Source organism: Daucus carota, chromosome 1, assembly GCF_001625215.2.
Source record: "Daucus carota subsp. sativus chromosome 1, DH1 v3.0, whole genome shotgun sequence".
Classification (NCBI taxonomy): Eukaryota; Viridiplantae; Streptophyta; class Magnoliopsida; order Apiales; family Apiaceae; genus Daucus; species Daucus carota.
In genome coordinates, this window is record NC_030381.2 from 55,939,185 (window position 1) to 55,963,489 (window position 24,305).

Sequence of the window (24,305 nt, forward strand, 5' to 3'; positions counted from 1 at the left end):
ATGGAATAGCAAACAAGCAAGGACGCAGTTTGTAATTGGGATATGAAATAGAACAGCTTTCGGTCACTGACCCCTATAAACAATTAAACATACGGAGCACTGACATGTAAGAAATTTTCTCAGTCATATTAAGCTTCAAAAGAAACAGAAATTTAACAAACATGCTTAAAGTGTTGTTACAGACAAGCTTTAAGAGCAACAGCACTTCAATGTTAGCATTTGTACACAATCTGCTATGTCTAAACATTTTAAGGCTGATAAGAAACAGATAGTTCTATATATTCTCACCCCTTGGACAGCTGAAGCGACTTTTTTCCTGAATTCTCCTTCCAAAAGAGAATTTGTGTTCTTAATTTTTCAACTGAGCTAGGCAAAAAGAGGAGGTATATATACATACGTTGGCATCACCAGAGCAAATGATTAACCTTTTCCGAAGTAAGAAAAAAGCGACTTCTGTCCAGAACCAGCACCTGAACCTCCAAGGTTTCCTTTCTTTCTGGCTGGAGTAGACTGAGGATGGTCAGTTTCAAAGGAGGGTTTTTCTTGAGCAGAGTACTCTTCATAATTTCGCTTGAGCTGGAACTGATGTGCATCCTCATTCGCTAGCTGAGCCTGAGCAACATTAGATTTTACATCTTCTTTACTTTTATCTACAAGAGGTTGCTGAATGCCTGTGTTCCCTTCAGTATCGGGCTCCACTTTCAAGCTTAATGCTGGAGTAGCATGCATGGAGGCCTTACCAGCATTGGTCACCTGAGATTTAGATTCCTCGCTATTATTTACTTTCTTTGAGAAAAAACTTGAGATTGGCTTCATCTCATCAGTCTTTAGTTGTATCTGCAAATTAGTCATCAATGAATAAAGCAATAACAATATTTCCATGTAATAAACTGAGCCAAAGAATCGTTACAAGTATTATTAATACATATTAATAATTTAAGATAAATGACTTATAGCTCAATAATTAAATAATCTAAACATACCTCTTTAATGCACTCTGGCCCGTCATATGAAGGCTTATTCATTGCGGATGTCACTGGATACCATATCTATAAGTCCAGAGTCAAATTTAAATTTCTCCATTTAGTGCCATATAACATATTTAGACAGCTGATGGCACTGAACAACCAAACAAACACCCTGAGATATCTTCTAAAAGCTCTTACCAGATCAGGTTCTTCATATGGTTTAAGGACTGTATTGAATTTGGAAGATGAGGAACCATCCAGCCACTCCTCAGTAGATCCCGTCTTACCTAAAATAACAGGCATCCTGTCTGCAATAGTATACCTAGTAAGTAATACAGGAAGTAGAGAAAAATTCAAAATGCATCTTACAACGATAGCACATTACAAGTCTTTCAGTAACAGCATAAAGAGATCAATGAAGTTTTGTAGAGGGCCTACATAATCAATTTTCTAATGCCATCTGCACACCCAGAATTCTGTTTGCAGAATACATACATTGTCATTTAACAATTAACTCAGAGGCCAGGCCAGGCATAGCAACAGTCCACTGGAATAATTATATACCCCAGGCACTCATTTTTCACATTGAATGGTACAGTTGGGGCACTTCCCTTTCGGCCATTCGTTTTCTTTTGTGTTGCCTTAAATAATCAATACTTTCTTTTTAAATTTACATAAGTCTCATCAAAGTAAAACTTTATAGAACTGGTAAGCTGCAAAAACAATTGAAACTTGAAGTGACTAACCATGCAGCCAGGCTAAAGCTGATGATGAAGAAGTTGTCAGAATTGTGAAGGTATAAAGAACTTCTCCTGCAAAATAGAAAACTTAATGTATCATCCACGTGTGTATAGCCATGCAAAATATAACAGATAATTGTTAGAGAAATGAAGATATCTGTTTATAACAATCTAAGTGAAAACATATTGAAGAACTTAGCAACTTCCATGCTCTACAAAAAAAAAAAAAAAAGCGCGAAGCCGCGAACGCATCTGAAGATAGAGAAGTTGCAAACAAGTAAAAGATAAACAAAGTTTTAAACTAGCAGTAATTATGTTGAGCATCTAGGTGATTCTATACAAACGCTTCACCTTCCGCATTTTTCCAAGAATCATATAGGGCAGCAAACACCATAGGTCGGCCATCCTTGAAATGAATGTAATAAGGTTGCTTTTTAGCCCCATCTTTCTTCCACTCATAAAATCTATAAAGAGAGCGCATTTCATAAAATAGTTAGAAAAGAAAAGCCAGCACTGGATACTTGACCAGATAATAAAGGTCTACTCCTCTAACAGAACAATTAACAACAGCCAAATTTTTTCATTTACAACACCTACACGTGTTATTTCAATTATTACATTGGGCTACAAAAAAAATAGAGAAATAAGTTGTGAAATTTATACCCTTCTACGGTCACAAGACACCTGCTGCCAGGAACAAGACGACGAAAGGAGGCCTTCTCAGTAACAGACTCAGAGCGAGCATTAAACTGTGATTAAATGTTTATTAATATACTGGCAGCTTGAAGCTGGTAGTTATTAAAATTATAACAATACTGTCTATCCAAGAAAAAAACTAAAACATCCACAGAAGTTAACACAAATTGAATAAATATATGTGCAGTGAGAGGAACCGGAGTCAAGTATGATGTAATTACTAAATTAAAGGGGTAATGTTAAATATGGGATGCGGCAAATTAAAGGGGATATAAGTGTATGATAAGCATAATTACCATCTTGTAGTGATCAGGTTTCTCAGCTTTGTTTGTGAAACTGGGTATAAGCCCCCATTTCATGCAGTGAATAGCAACTCCTTGACTATTGGTTCCGTTGTCCCTTCTAATAACAGGTAGGGTCGAGCCAGGGGCCACATTATAAGCAGGACGGTACCTGAAAGAGTTTATTTTAAATGAAAAATTAGTGATCAGAGCACTCGGACTCAAATGCAAATGCTGATGATGACATGAAGATAAAGATAGATGCGCAAATCAATTTGTGCATACACCAGTCACCCTGTTAAGCAATGCAAGTTGTCTGCCTAAAGGGAGATTTTGGGCATAACTGATTTGAAAAATTAATCAACAAACAATATCAAAGACAAAATGACAATCATTGTACAGTTTGAGTTGACATCGAAATCCCTTAATTTTATGTTTGCTAGAGAACCGAATCGAGAAACAAATGAATTACATTCCAGGATAATCATCATCTTACAAATTTATTAAATTATACTTCGACACTTCGTCCATCCCTCTCGTTTCTTTACCGGTGGCACACATTCTGTGACAAGCATTTTAGGGGCTCCCACAAAGTATACTTTCAAAATTTATTTTTAAAATTTTCTTTTTTACAAAAATTTAAACATTAAACTTTTATTCAGTAGGAAAAAAATTAAAATAATTTATGAAACTACAGAGTCCCTCTATCCCAACCATTTTCTTCCGGTTCTTTATAATCAATGGTTTCTACCACTTGCCCATTTTTTCCCCCTTTCCACGCTACTTTTATTCCACTATCTCCCCCTTTTATACATTAAAAATCAATGGGTCCCAAATCATATGTAAACAGATGGCTGGGACAGAACACAGAAGAAGTATATTTCACGAGAGTCCCAAAAAAATGCGCCGAGCGCTCCGTCCCAGCAGTATTTTGTGAAGGAGCAAAGTAATTGAGTATGCGGTGAGTTAAATTGGAAAAGAAAAGGCAGATAAGAAGTAGAGGAGTGATAGAAGCAGATGAGCGGGTGTTACCGATTGGTGTCGATTGAACGAAGTGGACGAGAGTTGAGATGACAAGCCCTGGGAATATCATCTACGCTAAGTGTGCAACGTGCTCTTCCGCACATATCTTTCTCTGTCTCTTCTTCTGCTGCTGAAAAAAGAAGGTTCAAAAAGGCGGGAATGCGAGTAACGGAAAGCGATGGGGTTTTTGTGGGGAACCCGAGACAGACAAACCGCCGACTCTCCCGAGATATTCCACGTGTGTCCCAATAGATACGTGTTTAGTTCGGCCTTAATGGGCTGGTTAATAAAATGCCAACCCACCTGCTGCTTGGATTGGGCTTTCAGCTCTGCAAACCTTCAACTTCAACTGGTTAATGCTACTCCACTTTGTACTTACCTTCACTTCACTGTTTTCACATATTTTAATATTTTTATAAATAATTGTTAACTTATTTTACAGAAAATTTAAATATCAAAATTTTATATAAAAAATTATTTAAAAAATTATATTCTATAAAAATCTTAAAATACGTGTCAAAAAAAAATCTGCTAAAATAGATGGAATATTATTTATTATTAATACAAGACAAATGGTTCCCAATTCGCTCCAGTAATATCGATTAATCCTGTAAGGTGTCTTCCTATTCGAATTTTAATATTAGATTAGTCATCATATACATTTTTTTAGTTGAGTCGCTAATAAATTAAATTAATATATCAAATATAATTTTAATATTATAAAACATCTTATTTCTAACTTAATAAATCTTTTCAATCTAATTAATCTCTAATCGGCACCTCCATCGATTAAATCCTGTGTTCGGTTTTTGCAATCATGACGGTGTCCGGTACTAATAAGTGAGTTTAATTTAATTTGCACTTATATATTCTATTTTATTAAAATTATCATTTGTCATTAATCCAGATTCTTAAAAATAAATATCATGTATTTAATATGAATTAGAAAAATATTTTAAAAACTAGAGTATTCAATTCAGTTTTTAGATAATGTATCTAAAATAATATGTTATTTAATTACAATTTAAATTATTCTTAAAATTTTGATAATATTCACCCGCGATTATTTTAAAATGATGTATTTGTGAAATTTTTTTAAATATTATAAATGATAAATTTATTTTCACTTAGAGCGGAGTGTAAAATGTATACAGAGCATGCTTTATTCTGAAGAATAGAGAAGCTAACAATTGATAAAATATTGTGCGAAATATATGTATACAGTACGATCCATGATTCCTGACACAATATAAACATCCCTCCATGCGTGGAAAAGTAACATTCAATATATAATTTGCTATGGTGTTATCATAAATTCAACACAGCATACACATTTTTGTTATCTCTTACACTCTTAAACCATTCTGAATAGCCCACGCTCAAAACCATATAATAATGTACGTGTGTACATGTTTGACGTAAAATGACTCATGACTCTTGTAAAATCAAAATAACTTGGATATATCAAAATATATTAATTATTATTAATTCTGAAATTAGAGTTCAATACATCTTCCTAAATTTTATTCAAAGTCATCCGACAATCAATGAGCTGAGATCCATGAAAATATATGATCATTATCATTCGATATATAATCGAAAAGAGTCTGTATCAGGCTAAATCATTGTTTCACAAAATTTATGAGATTAAAGAAAAGATTGTCTATAGTAATCAGGCTAAATCATTGTTTAACAAAGTAGATACACTGATTCTTTGTTTGTTACTAAAGTGTTTCACCGACTTGGGTATTTGAGTATTTGGTCCTTTTGAACAAAACCACCCTTAATGTGCCATTTTTCGTGAGATCTGGGACCTGTTCGCCGAGAATAAATTTCACTCTCACTCACGGGTTGAAATCTCATGATTCAAATAATAGATGGCTGCAGCCTGCAAAACAACAGAAGGGTGTAATGTGTATAGAAAATGAAGAGTGAGTGAAACTCTGAGAGAGCACGGATGGTGATGAACAAGAAACATGCATGTTTGCTTTTGTCCAGAAGCCTTTAGGAAGAGCAGGCGCCCCAACACATAAATACCACTCTACTACTGTGGCTTCGAAAGTTACAAGACATGAGAAATCATAAACACGAAATGCCAGAAGAAGATTTGATATTCAAAAGCATACATCAACAACAGCACTAGTTATTATTTATTTTACATATCATCATCCTTTACAAAATGATGACTAATCATCATCCGTCATCATTTTATAATGGTACAGCTTTTGCTTTCATCTTCCTAGCTACCTATTTACTCTATGACCGCTACTATATTAGGTATATGTATCTTCTGGTCTTAGCTTTGTTTTCTGCTCCATCCTTGTTCAGAAGCCACCACTTGGGCTCATGCAGCATGAAAATAGTCCAAATCCCCTCTTCTGCAACCAAATGAGATCAGTTTAATAAAGAATGATTAGCAGGATAATATATAATGATAAAATTCAGTGATATTAAAGCAAAACATCAGACACCGCGCCTCTGTATCTCGAAATTCAAGGGCTGACATTTTTAGTTACAGTCGGAAATGCAACACATTTAATACATGGTTTTCCACAACGAGATTTTGATAATCGATATCATTTATTACTTTTTTGGTTCGGGCATAGAGGAGATCTGGTGAAATTTTGTACAGGTCCTCATCCACCGGCTTAGGTGGTGGTGGTGCCTTGTTTCTCCTGGCAGGCGGTGGTGGTGGTCCCTGACGGCTTGTTGCCTCTCTCACTTGATACCCACCATACTCCTCTTTCTCCTTCTTCCCCTGTTTCACATTTTTGTATCCGCCCTTTTCCTGCTATTCAACAATCATCATATCATTACATTACATGCATTTTAAAAAAAACATTTTTTCGTTTGTCAAAAAAAAACAAACATTTTTTCCAGTATAAACCAATATTTCAAAGCCGCAGAAACAAATATTAAGTTGCGAAGCCAAACAAGGCGCTTACTTTGTGGCGGCGTGGAACAATGATCATGGCCGGGGTTACGATATGGTTCTGGTACAAGTCCCCGGAGAGATAGAGATCATCACACTCACCACCGGTGTAGCTATAGCGAAGCAGCCCCCCTGAAGTAGTCCTCGCCGCTGTTTCGAAACACTGAGTGAACTCTAGATCCTCATCGTTACAATCCCAGCTCCCGAATGCAGGCACTTGACTCCCCCTCTTCATTTCCTGCAAAATATTTCAAAAATAAATAAATAATTTCACACATAAATACTAGTACTGAAGAGTATTTGGACATGTAGATAAACTTACAGCATCCATGTGTTGCAGTAGTTGTTAGCTCAGAGAGAATGAATATTGAAAATAGACCTTTCAGGAGGCTGTGAAATTGTGATTGTGCCTCTCTGTATTGAGGGGCTTTTATAGAACAACTGCAACTATGCAACTACACATATTTAATTTATCAGAGTTTTTGAGTAAAAGGTAAAATTATAATTCTATATGATTGGATAAGTTTCAAGTTTAATTATATAGGGACAAAACTCAACAACTACCAAAATGGGAGATAAACTCTATGCAGAATAAATTACTTATGAATTAAGTCTATAGCAATGTATTTACAAATATGGATTCTATTTAAAATTCTAAGCTAATCTCTAGTATCAATGGAGATTTTGGGAAAATGAATGGAGATTTTCTGAAAGTTAATGTGAGTTTGAGAGCATGGTTAGATACATTGGAGAAGAATCCATTAGATTTTGATTTAGAAATTATTATCCAGCAACCCACTCTTTTTCCTATCTTAATATCCTTAAGAATCCAATATTTATTATGAAAAACGTATACAAATTATATTATAATAATATAATATTTTATTATATTGTTCTAATCATTTAATTTGGATTATAATTCTACAGATTTCACAGTTTATGTACCTTTTCCATATCTAATTACTTATTATTATTCATTTATAGAAAAATCGTATTAAAAATGTAAATGATGATAATCATTTTGAAAAATAATTGACAATTTATTTTAAAAAAAGAGAAAGCCATGGAATTCTTATTCTTTAAACAGTGATGGGAGGACTAGTGTTAATGAATGCTCCATTTATAAAATGCAACAAATCTTACGCACTCTGGTTGAATAAGCACAAGAGATGTGCTGGTGACTGGTGAGTTTGAAGTTTGAAATGTGCTTACAGATTGTCAAACAGTTGATGTCAGATGCAATGAATGTCAATCTAATCTAAAACCAACAATACATCCAATGTCGCATTTTATTACTGCGGGGCCCATCTTGTTTGTTACAGTACTACTAAAAACGGGGCCCATTTCAAACTAATAGCCAGATCAACTCTTTTATGTGCATGGGAGTTGGGACTATGGGAGTAAATAAACAGTTCGACAGTGGTCACTGTTGCTAGCTGCTTATACCGTCTTAGAATCTGATATCGTGTTTTTAGTTGAAGTTAAAATTTCATGATTTCCTCTTAGTGTCCCATATGGTTGGACAATGACGCTTAAAACTTGCTCCTTGAGATCACGAGTTCAATTCTTAGACACTTGAGAAGTAAGCGGGCTATCATGCTCGGGGATATAAGTGTGCTAATAACCTAATCGGATTAGTTGAGGTGCACGCAAGCTGGCTTGAACACCGGTTTAACAAAAAAAAAAAATATAAAAAATTCATAGATTTGTGAAGCAGAAATGTACATTCACATTAAAATATACTACCAGAGTGTGATCAAAGACGAATTTAGGAGGAGGCATGCGGTACTCATGTTCTCCTTATATTTATTAGTTTTTATATATTTTAATCATTCTAAATTTTATAAAATTATAGATATGTCTCACAAAATTTAAATAATAAAAAAGAGTTTTTCGAAAATTGTTTAATACTCTCAAAATCGGATCCTAAATCCTCACCGGGGCGTGACAGAGATGACACGCACTATTACTAGTAGCTCAACAAAACAGAGTGAAAACAGAAGAGGGGGATGCGGGTGGTGTGATGTAGTGGTTTTTACTTAAAAAGGTTGCTGGCTTTATTCAACAAAACTCTTCTGCAGTGCCTTGTCCAACTCTGTACAAGAGTGTACATTCTTTTACCGCCTATATGCCTCTGTTTTTATTTGTCAAACAAGTTAAATTACTGGACTTGTGCAGCTAACGTGTCCTTCTAACATCTATCATGAAATATAATGATTATTATCATGCAAGAATTAAAAACCCTACTGAAAATGGCTTCATCAATCGTTCGCACCCCATTAAGATACACAGGGGTGTTTGGGCAGCGCTTTTAAGCGCGGCTTCTAGAGTTACTCCCTCCGTCCCACCAGGTTCTTTACGTTATTTTTTGGCACGCATTTTGAGACTCCGATAAAATATAGTTCTATAATGTGTTTTTTCTGGAAAAAAATCCTGAAAAAAAGTTTGACGTTTAAACTTTTATTCAGAAAAAAAATAATTTAAAAAAACGTTAATGAACTATACTTTATAAGAGTCTCAAAATGCGTGCAAACAGTGAACGTAAGCTTCCTGCTGGGACGGAGGGAGTATAAGTTAAAAGCTAGAAACATTTATTCGTATCGTTTGTGTAAAAAATCAAGAAGCAAAGAATACTAGTTTTTGTTTCTTGACTTCTACTTCTTTCCCAAACATTTTAATCACTTACAAGTCTTAACTTGTTTTTAACTTCTATTTAACTTTTTTACTTTAAACAAAAAGTACTTATTTTAATCTCAACCAAACGTCCTCGTAAATTGCGAGGACAAAAGAAGTTGAAATGGGCATGAGAGTATGGGAAGGGTGAAAAGTCAAGAGTTGGTTTAGGCAATACCATCTGTGCAGTTTTTGTAGCGTACTGTGGATTTGGTCTGCTGCTGCATGCTCCATCCAAACAACTGTTCCTTTCTACATCTCACATACAAAACAAGATCTTGTGAGTTGACTAATAATAAGCCAGGGTTTGTGTTTGCACAGCAGTAGCTTTCAACACTTTTAACAGTGACAAATCTTGTACTGGGACACTTGATTTACTGTATAATTGGGTTTAAAAGGCCGGAACTTGGGATTGAGTTGTGAACTTGTGGATATACGAGGGGACCAAATATAAAGTCCCCAGATTCGCCACTTCATATCAGGCACGGATTTGATAGATGTAAAAACAGACAAGGATATTTTAATGTGAAAATAAAGAGATGCGGAATTGTGAGATTTTCGCATTAATTTATATACCAATTTTATTTTATTATAATAATTTTAAACATTTGTGCATGTATAAAAGATTAAAGAAGAGTGAAATAGAAAATTTCATTTGTGAATATATAGTTGCATTGAGGCGGTTTGTAATTAACAAGTTCCATCATTTTAACATAGAATTCAAAATATGTATGTCATTTACCAGGATCAAACCCCTAACCACAATTTTTCTAACAGTCTTTTGTAAATTAATTTTATTTATCATTTTTACTTCATCGATATGTTCTGCTTACCGTGAGATTTAGGACTCCCGTGTCCAAACTTATTTGATCACCACGGTCCAAGTTAATAACAAGCCTAATTCAAAATTTAATACTCCCTCTGTCCCATTTTAATTGATGTTTGACTTTTTAACACGTATATTGAGGTGTAAAAAGACAATGTCTACGCTTAATAAAAAAATTCAATTCTTATATCAAATAAAAGTTTAGTTTCTAAACTTTTATTTGATATAAATTTTATAAAGAATAATTATATTTAGATGTGATTTTTTTAACACCAAGTCAAAAGCAGTTAAAATGGGACGGAGGGAGTAGCAAGTTACTCCGCTGTTGGGAATCCTATTGATAACAAGTGTAACTATTTATGGTGAAAACGTAATGAACACATGAAACAATTACTCCTATAGTCCTCCTGTATGAAACAATTCTGATGAAGTTGTACCATTCGCCGAGCCAGGTACAGAATTATTTATTGATGGTAATGGTGATTGGTGAATGCCATGATTTCCCTCAACGCTTATTTAGTTAAACCAGGGTAACTCCATTGATTGTTTTTATCTGCATTTAAAATTTTCACTCTCGTTGATTCTGTGATTGCAGTAAATGATACGCGACGTGACCCTGTCCGTGGACACTGATTTTCATTCATTTATACCACACTTCTGCATAAAATAAAGACTTAGAATCATGAATCATGATATTCATGTTTGCTTTTGAGAGACTTGATGAAGACTTATAAACAAGTACTCCCTCCGTCCCCCTGAGTAGTATACATTGGGGGACGGGGACGCGGCACGGACTTTAATGCTCCTATAAAGTATAGTTGTGTAATTTATTTTTAAAATTTTTTTTTTCTGAATTAAAATTTGGATGTTATATTTTTATTCAGAAAAAGAAAATCTCAAAAATAAGTTACGGAACTATATTTTATAAGAGCATTGAAATGCGTGTCGAACAGTTGAAAAGAAACGTATACAATTAAATGGGACGGAGGGAGTATGAATCAGTGTAATTTAAGGGTATTTTTAATAGTTAAGTTCAATGGAGTACAAAAAAAATTGGAGTATTGGAGTACAAAGTTTGATAAAATGTAATCTAATCATCTAAATTTCAATTTTTTTTGTTCAATAATATTTGTAAATATTTGACAACCTGCATATTATGTTCTGCAACATAAACATCGTGATCAAATGGTAGAATAATTATTTTTATAAATTATAGGACTCTATGTTCTGCAATATGACTAATAAGCAGAACAATAATCTTAATACTTGTTAAAGTTGAAAGATATTAATGATTAATTGACAATTATGTGCAAGACAACTTATAAATGATAGATTATATCAAAATTTGGATAATCAAAGATATTATATAGGATCAAACTAAAAAATTATGATTTGTACTCCAATACTCCAATATTTTATGTACTCCATAGAACTTAACTCGTATTTTTAATATATACTATTTTTTAAAAATGCCGTCAAAATATTAAAAAACAGTTTATTATGAATTTTTTTTTACAAAAAAGAGACAGGTAAAAAAAGATAGATGGCAAATGGTGTATCAACGACTTTGTGACCAACATTTCTATGTATGTAAAATGTCACAAAAACGTCCAGTTAGATTTCAAATTACTATTTCTTGAGGAATTTCCAAGTGGACTCTCATCCTCTATGTATGCTCGTGCTGCTATACAGATTTAGAGGATGGAATGTGCGAGGTCGATGTGGCCATGGACCTATAATTCATTTGGACATCTGCCGACTCAAAAAAGAAAAGTAGGACTGTGATTCTTTGAATGTTGGGCTTGGGACATCCATGCAGTTGATACAATTCATATTTTGTCAACACTAAATTCAGATTGTTATATACTCTAATAAACAAGGTAATAGGACACAGTTAGGCCAACTAAAACACTGTAAATAAAGCAATGATGCAACAAAAGTAAAAGAGGAGAGGTCATACACCTGCATTGCTGTCAATCAGTCATCAAACTGAAATTACGAGTACTAATAACTTACTTAAATCTTCCCCATAAACCAGGCAAACAAAACACTATCCATCATGATCATCTACTCAGTCCTGAGAGACATTATAGTAAATTGCATATTAAGAAACAGAAAACTTCAAATCTGAGGGAGGAGGCTTTAAGCTGCTTGCACCTCCTCCTCGCTCTTCTTCATCTTCTTGACAATTGTTGGAGAGGTTATGGCCCAGATCACGCCATACGGGTCCTTGACTTTCCCCACTGGCGATGCCCCTTCACCCTCTTCGATTTCACCCTCGGAAACAGCACCGGCCTTGACAGCATTGGCTATGGCGCCTTCAATGTCATCCGTCTCCAGGAGGAACCATAGTCCATTGCTCCCAGTTTTGTTCCTAACCATATATTACACACTCGATCAGACCCTCATTTCCAAAATTGCTCACATAAACAATGACGCTGATAATTTACTTTCTCTTATTTACTGTATTTAGGACAAATATACAAATGATACTAGTAAACTGTTGACAACAATGCAGTGGATTGAGATATGCAATCTCTTTAAAAATGTATGTTTTAATTTTTCATAATTATAAGAGATTAATTGTAAGTTCCTGACAAATATTTGTCAATTTGACTATAAAAACAATTTTTAAAAAAAAATCAGAAATGGACTACTAATTTAAAACATATAACTCCATTGCACAAATTTTAAGGTTTTAAAAAAACAGCATCTAAACATAATTATTCTTTTAAAATTTATATCATATAAAAATTTAGAATCTAAATTCTAATTTATTATAGGAATTGAAATTGAAATTTTGTGTTAAGTGTAAGAAGTGACATGAGTTACAATGGACAAATTGGACAAAAATGGTACATACACAAAGTAATGTTAAGTATCCAATCCTAATTGTTCCAATTTTTTTATCAAATAATGTGACAAACAAATGGCTTATTTGAAATGGATTGCTTATGTGTATAGAGGGTCCCATTAATGTTAAAACCAATCAAACATTACAACCAGAATTTGGTAAAAAAAATACCTAACATTTTCCAAAACAAAAATATTAGTGGAATAAATAAATTGGTTGACTTGACAGAGAACTCAGCAATGCAATTGGAGGTAAACCGAGTCATGTTGAGATTAAAGAGGACCCAAATGTTGAAATGAGTACCCAGAAATTCATCCAATTACTAGGATTTCAAGGAATCAACCGGAGTGAAACTGATTTCCAGTTCTATAAGTTTGTAATAAAGAATAACTACCATTAATATATGATTTACACCATTTTTATTCAAGCAGTTTTATACCATTCATATGCATGTATCAATGTAGGACTTGAAAAATTCAGAAACAAGACCTATAACATACAGCTTATATACCAGCAATTATGAAAAATAATATGAACGGTGAAGAAAAGATGCAGACATACCCAAATAGTTGTAAATATTCTTCTATTCAACAGATCATGCGAGCAAAAACATGAATAAGTAAATATACTTCTATCAAAGACAGAGAGAGGAGGGAGAGAGGGAGGGGGAGCGTGAAAGTGAGAGAGAGAGAGAGAGAGATGAAGGCTAACATTGCAGATGAGTGATCTGAGAGGTCAGAGACAAGAAAAATGGTGGAACCGAGTTTGAGCTCAGCAGAGACAACGAGTGGGAGCTCTTGATCAGCCTTCCTCTTGGTCTGAGTGACGTGATTAACCTCCTGAGCACCAAACGCGGCCTTATAGAAGTGTACGGCATCACCTACTTTCCCTTCCTCTACAAACATCTGAGGCTTAAATGCCGAGAACGACACCGTCTTGCTCACGTCGTGAGCATCTCCGTTCTTGACCGCCTCTTCCGCCATAGCTAACTGTTATCAAGAGAGAGAGAGAGAGACAGTGAAGAAGAAGAAGAAATGGTAAAAGCAGAGAGAGAAATCGGAGATGATAAAATGGTGGGGGTATGCATTTATAGCCTGCGGAGAAGCGGAACCGTTTGGCCCAGTTTTGGTTCTCAGGGTACATTTGGTATTCCCGACTTTTCCGCCCAATTGTATTTACTCAATCTCCCTTCGTTTTCGATTTCTTTTCCCTTCTTCTGATTTTTTAGATATTTATTTAGTTACGTCATATATTTGAGTATAATAATAATAATGAAATTTTAATTTTGTGATTAATGGATTATGTGGTATAAAATAAAATTTATCAATTTATGAAGATTAGTTATCGAATTTTATTATATATCATATATAAATATTAACTCTTTTATTTTGAGACTGTATTTATAATTAGTTTTTGTCGAAATATACGGGAAAATTTCGAGTTTAGAAACTTTAGATGCACTGATGCAGTAACGGCAGGGGAAGTGTGGATCAACAGAACAGGCCCATGAATGTTGAGCCCAGGACTTTTTACTATTGGGCTTTGGCAAGTCATGTGTATATCCTGGAGTGTTATCGGGTAGACGTCACAAAACTCAGAGGGACACTTGCCATGGGGTCTTCTATGTTATCTCCCTCTTGTAAATTCTCCGTATATTTTCCCCCTGCTTCTTTAGTGACAAATCGGTGGTATGATTATTCAAATTCATCATTTATTAAGTTTGATAAGCAAACTAACAGGCAGAAGGTGAATAAGTGTAGTGCCAGTTATGAAGTTGGTGGAGGTTATTCACAAGAGGAATTGAATGCTAGAGACAGCACAAGAAGAAAGCAGCAGGGGAAAGAGGAGCCATCTGTTGATTCTTCTGCTCAGTATCAAGCTATCCTCAAAGGTGGAGATCAAGTCACCTCTGTTCTTGAAGAGATTGCGAAGCTGGTCTCTCTCTCTCTCTCTCCCTCCCTCTCTCCTTCTCTCCCCCCCCCCCCCCCCCTCTCTCGCTCTACCTATGCTTGTTATTAAGGATATCTTAGTCCTGTTTCAGGGTTAGTAAGTGGAAATGTGATATTAGTTTTATTATTTTATAAATTTTAGTTAATTGTCAATTTTAATAATTGTCAAGCGAGGCTGGAGAGGTCTATGAGCATTGTAAACCCTGTGCTAAATTCCTAAACCACACAACACTCTTTGGGTTTAGTCGAGTACTCTAACATTTGGAGATAGTGAAGCTATGCTTTATTGGCAAATAATCCAAGTTTCAGACTAGATAGCCTCACTCTTTAGTCAACTAGGTACCCTCACTCTTTGGTTGTCTTAATTGGTAAACACGTTGTTTGTAGCTCCACCATTCTCTGGAGTACCACTTATGCAGATGTGCAATTAATGATCTGTATTATCCTGCTTCTTCTTTGTCAGTTCTTACAATGTAATTCTCTGAATGTTATATAGTCTTGGATATCTTTATATTGTTTACATTTTGGTGGCTGAGTTTGTTTCATATTTGTGGACTGATACAGTTGGAAGACGATAACATGGATGAAGCATCCGAGGAGATGGCCGTGCAGTTGGCTGCACAAGGAGTGATTGGGAAGAGAGTTGATGAGATGGAGTCAGGATTTATGATGGCCCTAGATTACATGATACAATCTGCTCAGAATGACCAGGATGATAAGGTATCTTGTTTTGACTATATTTACAGCAACTACTTACCTGTCCAATGCTCCAACGTTTTGCATTTCTTTGACTGAATTTCATAACTATGTATGGCCTCATCATCTTTAAATTATGGCTCCAGCGCAAGGCACTTTTGGAGGTGATTAAAGAAACCGTCTTGTCACATCTTACAAAGAAATGCCCTCCACATGTAAGAACATGCCTTAACCAAATGAATATTATAATCGTTTGTGAAAGTGTATCAACTTTGCCCTCCATGCTGAATAGATATCTCTTATTCATTATCCAGGTTCAAGTGATTGGACTTTTGTGTAGAACTCCTCAGAAAGATAGCAGAAGTGAGTTACTTAGGCGAGTTGCTGCAGGTGGTGGTGCTTTTAAAAGTGCGGATGGCACAAAAGTTCATCTTCCAGGAGCAAACCTAAACGACATAGCTAACCAGGCTGATGATTTACTAGAGGTATCAACCTAAGTTCAGTGGCATCATGCTTGCATATCTCTGAATTCCTGATCATGCATAGAGCATTTAAATAGTAATCTGTGAATTGTGGATAACATACGGTTAATTTTAAGATGTCTCCACAGCTGCCTTTAGTTTTTTCATAAGATAACAATCTTTGGCCAAAAGAGACATTTAGAAGGCACTGGTTACCACTTTGAATATAAATGTATCCTTCCTAGACCATGCAGTATCCTTCATGTAGTCCATACATTTAAGTTTTACTCTCCTGAAGGAAAAGGCCTTCACCTCTAAAATGCAAATGTTTGAGAGGATTATTATATCTTAGATATTTATAATTCTCGGCCTCGATGCTGCTTCTATATGTTAATACAAAAATCTATATCATTAACATGATGATAAATCTAAATTGGATGGGTAATATTTAATGATCAATATATATACATTGTTCTACAACCATAGACAGTAATAGTATGGACTGTGGAAGCTTAAAGGGAGTTTACCAGTCGCTATTTGTATCATACTCCTATCGCAAGTGATTTGTATTGCCTGTATTATTTTCTGTTATCCGACCATGATAGCAAGTTTGGCCTCTTATAATTTAAAAGAAATGGATTTCAAATAAATTAGGAGAAATATGGAAGAGGATTGGAAGGAAGAATTGCTTAGCAATGTTTCGTTCAATGTTTTTGCGAATAATTTTAGTTTATAAATGAAAACAAATTTCACTTATATAAAAAGAGCGAAAGGCTCAGTATCGACCAACTTTGTAGGAGCATATTCTTGATAAATTGCTACTTGTTCTACTCCAGAATCACTTGACTAGTGTATATTTGTCCTAAAATGTCAAGGATATTAGTTGAGAGTGTAAAGTACAATTGCAAGTATCCGATATGTAAATTAAGTCTTCTAATTTCTTTGCTTATGTGATGCATTATTAAACTGAACTTCTTCTTGAAGTAATGTTGCTTCTCACTTTAGCAGAGCTCGCTATGTTGAAATGTTTTTGCTAGTATAATCAGGAGGCTCTGTGTTAGAACCAAGAAATGTCTTGCATACCCTGGAATTTGAAGTTATATTAGTTATGTAGAACATAGTCAGTAACCCTTCATATCCGAGCTGATCATGAGTTAGTATAGAGGGTTCAAATGCCACACACAACAAAATTATTAATGTTTATAGTACCTCCTGTAATTTTAGATATATTGATTATACATTATACTATGTATCACCGAGCTGAGACCCCAAATTGGTTAAAGCTAAACCTGGCAATCGTCTCATGTAAGAAATGTCAAACCCATACACGAGACCAAATGAAAGTGTCGTGTTTCCATGTCATATATGAATGATAAAACCAAATGTTATAATATTATAAACACACCACTATCAATATTATATTATTACTTTTTAAAGGTTTTAATACACTTTTGGTGTTATAGTTTTTATAAGTTATAATATCCGTCATTTTTAATATTATAATATTGATTTCATGATGCAAACAGTATTCCTTTATATAATAATTTTATATGTTTTATGTACTTTTGTTCGTGTTCACTGTCCTAGTGAATTTTCGTGTTCATGTACAAAATTTTCAAGCCCACACTAAATTTTCATGTCATGTACAAGACAAGATAGCGGGCTCTAGTTAATGCTGATTGTTTTACAAGGCGGTCAAGTGTTCAAATTGCTCCTGGCAACTTTTTTTTTTTGTTTATTTTTGGGGGTCTGTATCTTGGAGTACGCTGATCCGAGTTGCTGCCTTCGGCACTGAGTATAAGCATAACTTTTGTACTGAAACTAATGGTTAGAAATTAGAATACTGATTTCATGTGGTTAATATAAGGTGCAAGTTAGTTAGACCTTAGTCTCTCTCTCCTTATTAAGTACAACTCCCCTGCCCGAACTCACTCCCATTTACTTCATAATAAGCATTATCTCTGCTAGCTGATCATATCTTTGCAGACAATGGAAACGCGGCCTGTTGTTCCTGACCGGAAGTTGCTTGCCAGACTTGTTTTGATAAGAGAAGAGGCCCGTAATATGATGGGAGGTGGAATACTAGATGAGAGAAATGACCGTGGTTTAAGTACACTCCCTGAACCAGAGGTATTTATTTGTCCGCATATTTAGTCACCAAAGTTTTTGTACAGCGGGGTTACTGGTTAGTTTAATTTTGTTGACACACATAATTATTTCTGAAATCCTTATATGTTGACTTCAAAATTCTCTCATTTCGACAATTATGCATGCTATTCTACTTACCAATATTGGTTTTAATTATGTAACTACAGGTGTACTTTTTAACTAAACTTGTTGCTCTGAAACCTGGGAAAACTGTGCGTGAGATGATCAAAAATGTGATGCAAGGAAAAGATGAAGGTGCAGAGGAATCTGATGATGAAGAAGCAAGTAAAAATAGAAAAAGAGTTTCAAGTAGAATTGCTGGAAGGGTGAGATATTAGATAGATATGATATTTCCAGTAAAGTGTGCTAGTTTTCTGTGTGCATGACCCTCTTGACATTATCCAGGCTACTGTTACTGGGGTGAAGCCATTGCCTGTGCGTCCAGGCATGTTTTTGGAGACCGTAACCAAGGTAGCATACAACTCCATTAACTGATATTGGAATAACTCCTGCGCTGGAGATGTGTCAAAGAGAAAATTTATAAACAAATAACATTAACTTAATTCCATCATGGTCATTATTAAAGCACGAGCTTGCAGCTTGCCTAAATTTCACAATGTTTATCTATGCATTATTTATACATTGATTTTGACTAACATAATTTATAACCTAAAAGTGCATCTTAGACACATAATGCATGAGTATAATTGATCCTCTTTTGATACTTCTCTTGTCTGATATAGGTGCTAGGTGGTATATATGCAGGAAATGTCCCTGGTATCACAGCACAACATCTTGAATGGGTAAACGTTTTTGTCTTTATGCACACACAAGGGCAATACATATAACACAACACGAGAACTTCGAAAAGTCTTGTTTTCAGGGATAACATGTTTTTAATAATTTATTTGAATACTTGCTTCGTTTTCCAATATTATCTTCTCCTGCAGATTTAATTTTCCAACTGCAGTCCCTTGAATATAGCCTGTGGTTTCTGAAAATTTGTGTATTTAGAGTTTGGCTGCACAGGATTATTTCTTCTTTCTCATCTTTGTAAACCTTGGTTCTGCTCATAACAATGAAAGTTTCAGCATCTCTAAAATATGTGAACTTTTGTGCAGGTTCACCAGAATACTCTTCAAGTTCTTCAGGAAATAGCTTTCTAGCTATGCATGGCAGGCATTACATCCATTTACCCATACAATTTTGACCGCAGTCCTTGATCATGGGATTACTTGTAAGCAAGATAGGTAATTTCAAGACCCAACTTAAATATCTATAGTGCATATATGCTCTCACTCGTTAAAAACCCAACCGAAGAATGTACTTATAGACGCAAGACGAGTGAGAAATCGTGATAGTCTTAATGGGGCTATTAGTAGTTTTGTCCTGCTAATTTATGTTAAGATACCCTTTGATAAACCTAGGCCTGGGTTTTGGTCAGGGAGCTGTGATTCTGCATGTATATGGCGTTTAAAATCTCAATTCTCTAGATTTAGTCAAGTTCACAGTTCAATAAACTAATAATTTCAGTATCGATGTTCTTGATTCTTATCAAAAAATTTAGTTATGAAGGATCTAAAGAGGAACTTGCCAATGAGCATTCCTTATTTGTAGCTTTGTAATTTTGGCCTAGTGGGTATCTTTCTTCTCTGGGTAACAAGAAATCAAGGGTTCATCTTCAACAGATGCAATTGTGTGTGACTATTCAAAGTTCTGTAATCAACCGCAACCCAAACAAAATAACATGAAAGAAAACGAAACGATTAAAATTCCTTGCGCATTTTGACACAGCTTGTATCATCATCCCCTCAATGGATTCCTCGGTGGATAGCCCAGAACAGTAAGCAAGCTGCCATTGATGCAGATATATACTACTCGCACTTCGACAGACCTTGTTTCATCCACTCAATGTACACCTCAGCAGACCCAGAAGGGTGAGCAAGCTGCCATTCACACAGCTTTGTTATCTGTTCACCCAGAAGTGAATTTACCTTTTATATAGATGCAAAAAGCTCATAATGTGATTTCCATCTTGTAATTTTTTTCACCTCCCATACGTTGTCAAAATTTTGTGTTATAATGATAAGCAGATTGGACACGTAAGACACGGCTTTAACTGGTTCATTACCAGATACTATCAAGTACTCCGCTCTCTCCCATAATAAACGTCCTAATGTTTTTCAAGTTTTTTTCACGCATTTCCAAACTTATAAAAAACATACTTTTAGATATTATTTTTTCGTGTTTTTTGTTTTGTATAAAAATAGGAAGTTCAAATTTTAACACAAAACAAAAAATACGAGAAAATAATATGTATAATTATGTTTTTTATAAGCTTGGAAATGCGTGAAAAAAACTGGAAAAAGATTAGGACGTTTATTATGGGACGGAGGGAGTATCATATATATGGGATCTATTTTGATTATTACTGAGACCGAGTCTTCCTAATTTAAATTGAAATTTACAACTATCCGGTAAATACAATTTTTCTTAAAACATAAAAAAAAGTCCCTTTTTATTAAGAACGGATTCTGATTTTCAAGATCATAGGTTGCTTTCTAAAAGAAATAATTAAAGAAAATGTATTGATCATGATGGTCGAAAGGATGTTGATTTTTAAGATTATAAGATTGCTTTCTAAAAGAAATAATTAAAAAAAAATATTAATCATGATGGTTAAAAGTATAGTTGAAACTTAATTATATGATTGTATGCAAATTTATAGACAAAACAGGACCTACCATGTTCTATCCAAGAAGACCAATTAAGTTGCGGAATAATCAAACCCGGGCGTGCGTTTTCCTGATCCATATATAATAATTAATTCATTCTGCTTTCTTCTCCTTTTCAGTTATCTAATTATGCAAACATTATCATCCCTGTCCACCTTGTCATATTCATATACGAATGCTGACTAACCCACCTTTTGTTTCGTTATTAGGATTAATGGATAATAATATAAATGAAAAAAGAAAAGAAAAAACAACGTGGCCCTGAAATTACCATATATATTAGGACAAGAATTGCACAGTTATTAGCTAGAGCCTAGTAGGGTCGTTCTCATGGTCGACTTGTACTGAAACTCAAGCATGTGCTCTAGATGTGTGGCATTTTATTTAACGGCACTAAACTGATTGATTAATTACATGAAATTTGTGATTAGGTAAACTCTAGGACTGCTGTATGAAGCTAGCTAGCTAGCTAGCTAGAGGCCAATCAGTCCTCAGGAAAATGCAATGTCAAATCAGTATCAGAAGAGTATTCGCATTCACATGCATGCATTATCTTCGAGTTTATTTATTTCTTTTATTTGCTGTTAGTTGGTCTATGTCTGTGTATTCATCAGATTAATTACTTTGCCAATAATCTCCCTTCATAATTATGTTAGGTGAGGCAAGACTATTGATGCTTAAATAAGATAATGCTTGATTACACAGGTAATCGTAGTGACATCTCTGTGACTTGAGTGGTTGCCAACTAGGTTTAATGCAAAACCCTGGTAATTGCAGTAGTTTTTAATTATGCATTTACGGTTAATAAGATATATATAACAATTTTCACATATGTAATTTGCACCGGTCAAAATAAATAATTAATCAAATTAATTGGAAAATGGAGTAATCGTCCGTTGTTATAATTAAATATAGATAAATCGCTGACATGAATATTATGTATGCAGATAATATTTGTTATTAAAAATATTATTCATATTTATTAAACTATTTTTCTCCTACTTTTCAGATTGATAAAAAACTAACAATACATACAAATTAAAGGTATAATTCTCGTACTTTTCATGTGACCGATAAAAAACTGACAATACACACAAAATGGATAACCAAAGCAGATGATGGATTTATATAAAATTCAATCCATGCCTTGTACATAATTTCTGAATTCATAATTTGAATACTCCTTCGGTCCCTATTTTCTCTCTTTTCTTAAATTTTTTTAACAAAAAAGATTGTTCATGATATTAAATTAATTTGATAAATTATATGTTATATTTGTTAATGTCCTAAAGAACTAGTTTTGACGTACAATTGAATAGAATGATTTTGATAAGCGGCAAGAAAAAAAGAGGCAGAGAATATTTAAAATTAGTTTAAATATTAATATATAAAAACATAAACCTAAATTATGGAAGTTTAAATATAGAAAATCTAGGCTGGACTTCCAATCCAGAGGTTGGTCGCAGATAATTAACTGCGTGGTCCTGAAAATCATGGGTAATGATAAAGCTCAACTTGCTCGAACATATTCGCATTTATATGACCTAAATCTTGAAAAGATAACATACATTGATAATATTCCACTTAATGAAAACATTTATTCCTCGATTCTTGATTCCAAAATACAGAAGACGACTATGGGCAAGTTGGCTATATATAAAGCAAAACAAAACAAAGTAACACGGAGACGAGAGATAAGATTAAAGATTATGGAAATAAAGTGGGGAGATTTACGCGTTAAGAGAACGCAATTAACTTCTTAAGTGGGATTCCGTTAATGTGATATCACCATACATACTTTTTCTATGAATCGTATGCATTATGGTTAAAAGTTGAGTTTAGTGAAATGAAAAAAAAAAGTTGAGTTTAGTGAAATGAAATACTAGTTATAAATAATATGTTCCGTCATATTCGATTATTATTATTAGCTGACGAGTACTCTATTCAAGACACATATTTTATTACACTAAATTGTATTATATATAAACTTATATTTATAATTTTAAGACTATGCATACATACATATATATATATATATATATATATATATATATATATATATATTTATCAAGGAAAAAAATGTCATATATATATTAGTGTATAATTAATTATTAGTTGCAGGAAAAGACTCCGTAGTTAATATTTTAGAATGAAAAGACAATGATTTAAATTATAAATTTATGATTTGATGGGTAAAGTAATACTATCTAACATAGAAAAAAATAACTTTAGAAATTATGTAAACTTTATAGCATTCCAACGCGGAATGTAAATAACACATCGGAAAGAAGTCAGTCTGTTTTTTTTTTGTGTTGTGTTAAAAATGTTGCCTGTGACTTATATATACAATTATTATACATCTATATATAATATAATTGTTACTTGTTGTCTACATAGCATACCAGAGAGATGGAACACAAAAACAACAATAAATAATATATCTACATTAATCCTTATAACCTAGCCGGCCAAAACGACTGCTATTTGTTATATATAATCAAACACCAGTGCTAGCTAAGCTAGCTCTTGTCATCTTTCAATCAACCATATTAAGACAACAAAACACCCCTTCCAACTTATTGTCATTCTCCTGCACACAGCACTCGTTTCATGTAGACGATTGTTGTTGCCTTGCCTTGCCGCTATCTAAGTTCATTATATTATTAAATTACACTTTTTAGTATAAATGTAGCTTATAATATTTATGGAAAGAAATTTTATAAATTCTAATTTATGGTTGAAAAATGTTATAATAAAATATTATTAATTATTGACAAGACCAGATTAATTAATTGCAATACTTGACTATTATTCTTATTTTTTTGGAGAAACAAAAAAGGAGAAATAGGAGCACCACATAAAGCAAGTGGGTAGCGGAAGCATGTGCGATCATATGGTGGTTGGGTCTTTCAAGCCCCACTTCTAGACCCTATAAATCCACATTTCTTGAAAATGATAGATCCCAACATATATATACATACTGCTTACCATAATTTATTAATATGAAATTATCATAACCACTATTTAATTATCTTATCTACATGATTAAAGAGGAGCTTGATGCTTAAGCCCCTCCACCATTTTCCCACCTCCCATATCTAATCCCTCTCTAGCAGCTCCTCTTTCTTTTTCATTTTTATTTCTTTTTACACCCCTTCATCCTATAATTTGAGTTGTTATTCACCACATATTTTATCTTTATAGAATATTATTCGCTTTCATTTCTTGTGGTAATTATTCTAAATAATATATTCCGCATAATACGAGGGGAAAACCCATTTTATGTGATGGCTAAACTATGTTATAGTGTATGATATTACGAA

General features: G+C 33.9%; 4 protein-coding genes across 6 annotated transcripts; 1 reads left to right on the top strand and 3 right to left on the bottom strand.

Annotated features, from left to right (window-relative positions):
- Positions 1 to 105: 105 nt before the first annotated feature.
- On the bottom strand, positions 106 to 3,969 carry LOC108204735 (uncharacterized). The gene is made up of 8 exons (XM_017374317.2): positions 3,718 to 3,969; positions 2,701 to 2,857; positions 2,372 to 2,457; positions 2,060 to 2,172; positions 1,715 to 1,780; positions 1,167 to 1,276; positions 984 to 1,049; positions 106 to 837 (listed from the first exon to the last, which is right to left on the bottom strand). The coding sequence occupies exons 1-8, from the start codon at positions 3,810 to 3,812 to the stop codon at positions 421 to 423; spliced, it is 1,110 nt and encodes a 369-aa protein (XP_017229806.1). The 5' UTR covers positions 3,813 to 3,969; the 3' UTR covers positions 106 to 420.
- A 1,821-nt stretch (positions 3,970 to 5,790) lies between these two features.
- LOC108196824 (uncharacterized) lies at positions 5,791 to 7,099 on the bottom strand. Of its 2 annotated transcripts, none has more exons than XM_017364283.2 (4): positions 6,963 to 7,099; positions 6,654 to 6,878; positions 6,296 to 6,496; positions 5,791 to 6,086 (listed from the first exon to the last, which is right to left on the bottom strand). In XM_017364283.2, the coding sequence occupies exons 1-4, from the start codon at positions 6,969 to 6,971 to the stop codon at positions 6,033 to 6,035; spliced, it is 489 nt and encodes a 162-aa protein (XP_017219772.1). In that variant the 5' UTR covers positions 6,972 to 7,099; the 3' UTR covers positions 5,791 to 6,032. The 2 variants fall into 2 exon arrangements, with proteins under 2 accessions (XP_017219772.1, XP_017219764.1); XM_017364275.2 differs by having other exon boundaries at positions 6,296 to 6,499.
- A 4,952-nt stretch (positions 7,100 to 12,051) lies between these two features.
- LOC108215098 (uncharacterized protein At5g48480) lies at positions 12,052 to 14,084 on the bottom strand. The gene is made up of 2 exons (XM_017387444.2): positions 13,705 to 14,084; positions 12,052 to 12,513 (listed from the first exon to the last, which is right to left on the bottom strand). Exons 1-2 carry the CDS (start codon positions 13,974 to 13,976, stop codon positions 12,282 to 12,284), a joined length of 504 nt encoding a protein of 167 aa, XP_017242933.1. The 5' UTR covers positions 13,977 to 14,084; the 3' UTR covers positions 12,052 to 12,281.
- Positions 14,085 to 14,570: 486 nt separating this feature from the next.
- Positions 14,571 to 20,353, top strand: LOC108205406 (protein PEP-RELATED DEVELOPMENT ARRESTED 1, chloroplastic). 2 transcript variants are annotated; one of them, XR_001803963.2, is made up of 10 exons: positions 14,571 to 14,928; positions 15,507 to 15,662; positions 15,785 to 15,853; positions 15,953 to 16,123; positions 18,086 to 18,229; positions 18,415 to 18,573; positions 18,653 to 18,718; positions 18,991 to 19,050; positions 19,369 to 19,497; positions 20,042 to 20,353. XR_001803963.2 is itself a non-coding variant. In XM_017375351.2 (9 exons), exons 1-9 carry the CDS (start codon positions 14,605 to 14,607, stop codon positions 19,411 to 19,413), a joined length of 1,194 nt encoding a protein of 397 aa, XP_017230840.1. In that variant the 5' UTR covers positions 14,571 to 14,604; the 3' UTR covers positions 19,414 to 19,936. The 2 variants fall into 2 exon arrangements, 1 of the variants encoding a protein (XP_017230840.1); XM_017375351.2 differs by lacking the exon at positions 20,042 to 20,353 and having other exon boundaries at positions 19,369 to 19,936.
- The last annotated feature ends 3,952 nt before the right edge of the window (positions 20,354 to 24,305 follow it).